We start from the raw sequence: 2005 nt of genomic DNA on the forward strand, positions 1-2005 counted from the left end.
CTTTTATAGGGAAATGTGAAGCTCATTTTGCAGAGACAAAATGCAATTTCACCTTTAACTGCTACCATTTATGAAAAAACAAACTGAAGCGAGCTGAGTTTCTCTTCTAAACCATGTGCTGGTAAGAATTCCATTAACAAGTAGATCTCAGCCTGCCGAGTGAGTTGCTGAGATTGTGTGCTCCAGACCTCGGATCTCCAAGCCCCTCGAGATGCCAGCGTGGATCTGATGAGACCTTCCTGGGGAACCCCCCCCGCCACGCCCCGGGGAAGGATGGACGCAGGGAACCGTTCCTGGGGCTCCATCTTCATCCTAGAGGGGCTCACAGACAAGCCCGGCCTGCAGCTCCCACTCTTCCTTCTGTTCCTCGGCATCTACGTGGCCTCCATGGTGGGGAACCTGGGCTTGGTTGTCCTGATCGGGCTCAGCGCTCAGCTTCACACCCCCATGTACTACTTCCTCCGCAACTTGTCCTTCATTGACCTCTGCTACTCCTCGGTCATCATCCCCAAGATGCTGGTGAACTTTGTGACCCAGAGGAACCTCACCGCCTTTCCCGAGTGCATGGCCCAGCTCTTCTTCTTCTGCTTCTTCGGCATCGACGACTCCTACATGCTGACGGCCATGGCATATGACCGCTACGTGGCCATCTGCAGCCCCCTGCGTTACCACACCACCATGTCCCGCAGGGCCTGCCTGCTGCTGGTGGCCGGCGTGTACGTGGTGGGGGCCTTCGGGGCGCTGGTGCACACCACCTACATCGCCAGCCGCTCCTTCTGCGGAACCAACGTCATCCACCATTACTTCTGCGACATCCTGCCGCTTCTGGCTATCTCTTGCTCGCGAGACCACAGCAAGGAGCGCTGGGTGATGACGCTGGTTGGGTTCAACGTGTTCGCCTGTGCCCTGGCCATCGTCATCTCCTACGCCTTCATCCTGGCCAGCATCCTGCGCATACGCTCGGCCGAGGGCAGGGCCAGGGCCTTCAGCACCTGCAGCTCCCACCTGGCCGCCGTCGGCGTCTTCTACGGCTCCATCCTCTTCATGTACTTCAAGCCAGCCACCGACGACACCACCCAGGAGAAGGTGGCCTCCGTCTTCTACACCACCGTGATCCCCATGCTCAACCCCCTCATCTACAGCCTGAGGAACAAGGATGTGAAGGAAGCCTTGAAAAAGATCCTGAGAGGTAGGACACTCCCTGAGTGAAAAAGAGAGGAAGAGAGGAAGGAAGGAGGGAGGAGGGGGGAGAGGAGGATGGAAGGAAGGAAGGAAGGAAGGAAGGAAGGAAGGAAGGAAGGAAGGAAGGAAGGAAGGAAGGAAGGAAGGGAGGAAGGGAGGGAGGGAGGGAGGGAGGGAAGGAGGGAACGAAGGAGAGAAGGAAGGAAGGAAAGAAGGAGAGAAAGAAGAGAGGGAGGGAGGCACATTAGTAGAAGGAGTTGGCTGGTGTTGGAGTGGCTAAGTTAATCTCGATTGTCTTACTATCTGTAGAAGGTAAACTGAGGGCATAATGGGTCCAGGCCAAGGCCTTTGCTGGCCTGGCCAGCGTGCTGTGGCTCTTGTCAGGATCTGATCAGTCACTGTGGCTGAGTGAGCATTCTGTCACTTCCATGGGTGAAGAGGAGGATTTTCCCAAACCTTTGATTTTTTTTAATCATCTCTTTTTTGGCATCCACTTTTAGACTTCAAATGTAAATGTTGTAGGTGGTGGCATGGTAGGCATTCAGAAGGTTAAAAGAAAAAAAAGGGAAGTGTTTCGAACCTCCACCGTGGCGAAGGGGCCTCTGTTGAATGTTGTGTCTCTCTGGGCTTTAAAATTGTTCCTCTGCAGCTTGTCTATTTTCACTCGCTCAGACAGAGAAGAAGGATGTTCGGTGGGAAATATAGCAATTTTAAGCATAGATCTTTATCTTTTACTTTACCTTTTTATGTTCTAAGAGTAACCAGTTTCAAGTTGAAGGGACACATTAGACTGAAATTCCTAAATGCCTGTTTTAGAAGAGCC

General features: G+C 53.0%; 1 protein-coding gene across 1 annotated transcript; it reads left to right on the plus strand.

Moving 5' to 3' along the window:
- The first annotated feature begins 273 nt into the window (after positions 1 to 273).
- LOC138809654 (olfactory receptor 8A1-like) lies at positions 274 to 1209 on the plus strand. Its single transcript, XM_069996424.1, has one exon. The coding sequence runs from the start codon at positions 274 to 276 to the stop codon at positions 1207 to 1209; it is 936 nt and encodes a 311-aa protein (XP_069852525.1).
- Positions 1210 to 2005: the final 796 nt, after the last annotated feature.

The sequence above is a fragment of the Dipodomys merriami genome, unplaced genomic scaffold (assembly GCF_024711535.1).
Source record: "Dipodomys merriami isolate MVZ:Mamm:240054 unplaced genomic scaffold, mDipMer1.0.p SCAF_103, whole genome shotgun sequence".
NCBI classification, from domain to species: domain Eukaryota; kingdom Metazoa; phylum Chordata; class Mammalia; order Rodentia; family Heteromyidae; genus Dipodomys; species Dipodomys merriami.

Bases quoted from the DNA above. Each gene is read 5' to 3' on its own strand.
- LOC138809654 (XM_069996424.1), top strand. From the start codon at position 274: ATGGACGCAGGGAACCGTTCCTGGGGCTCCATCTTCATCCTAGAGGGG.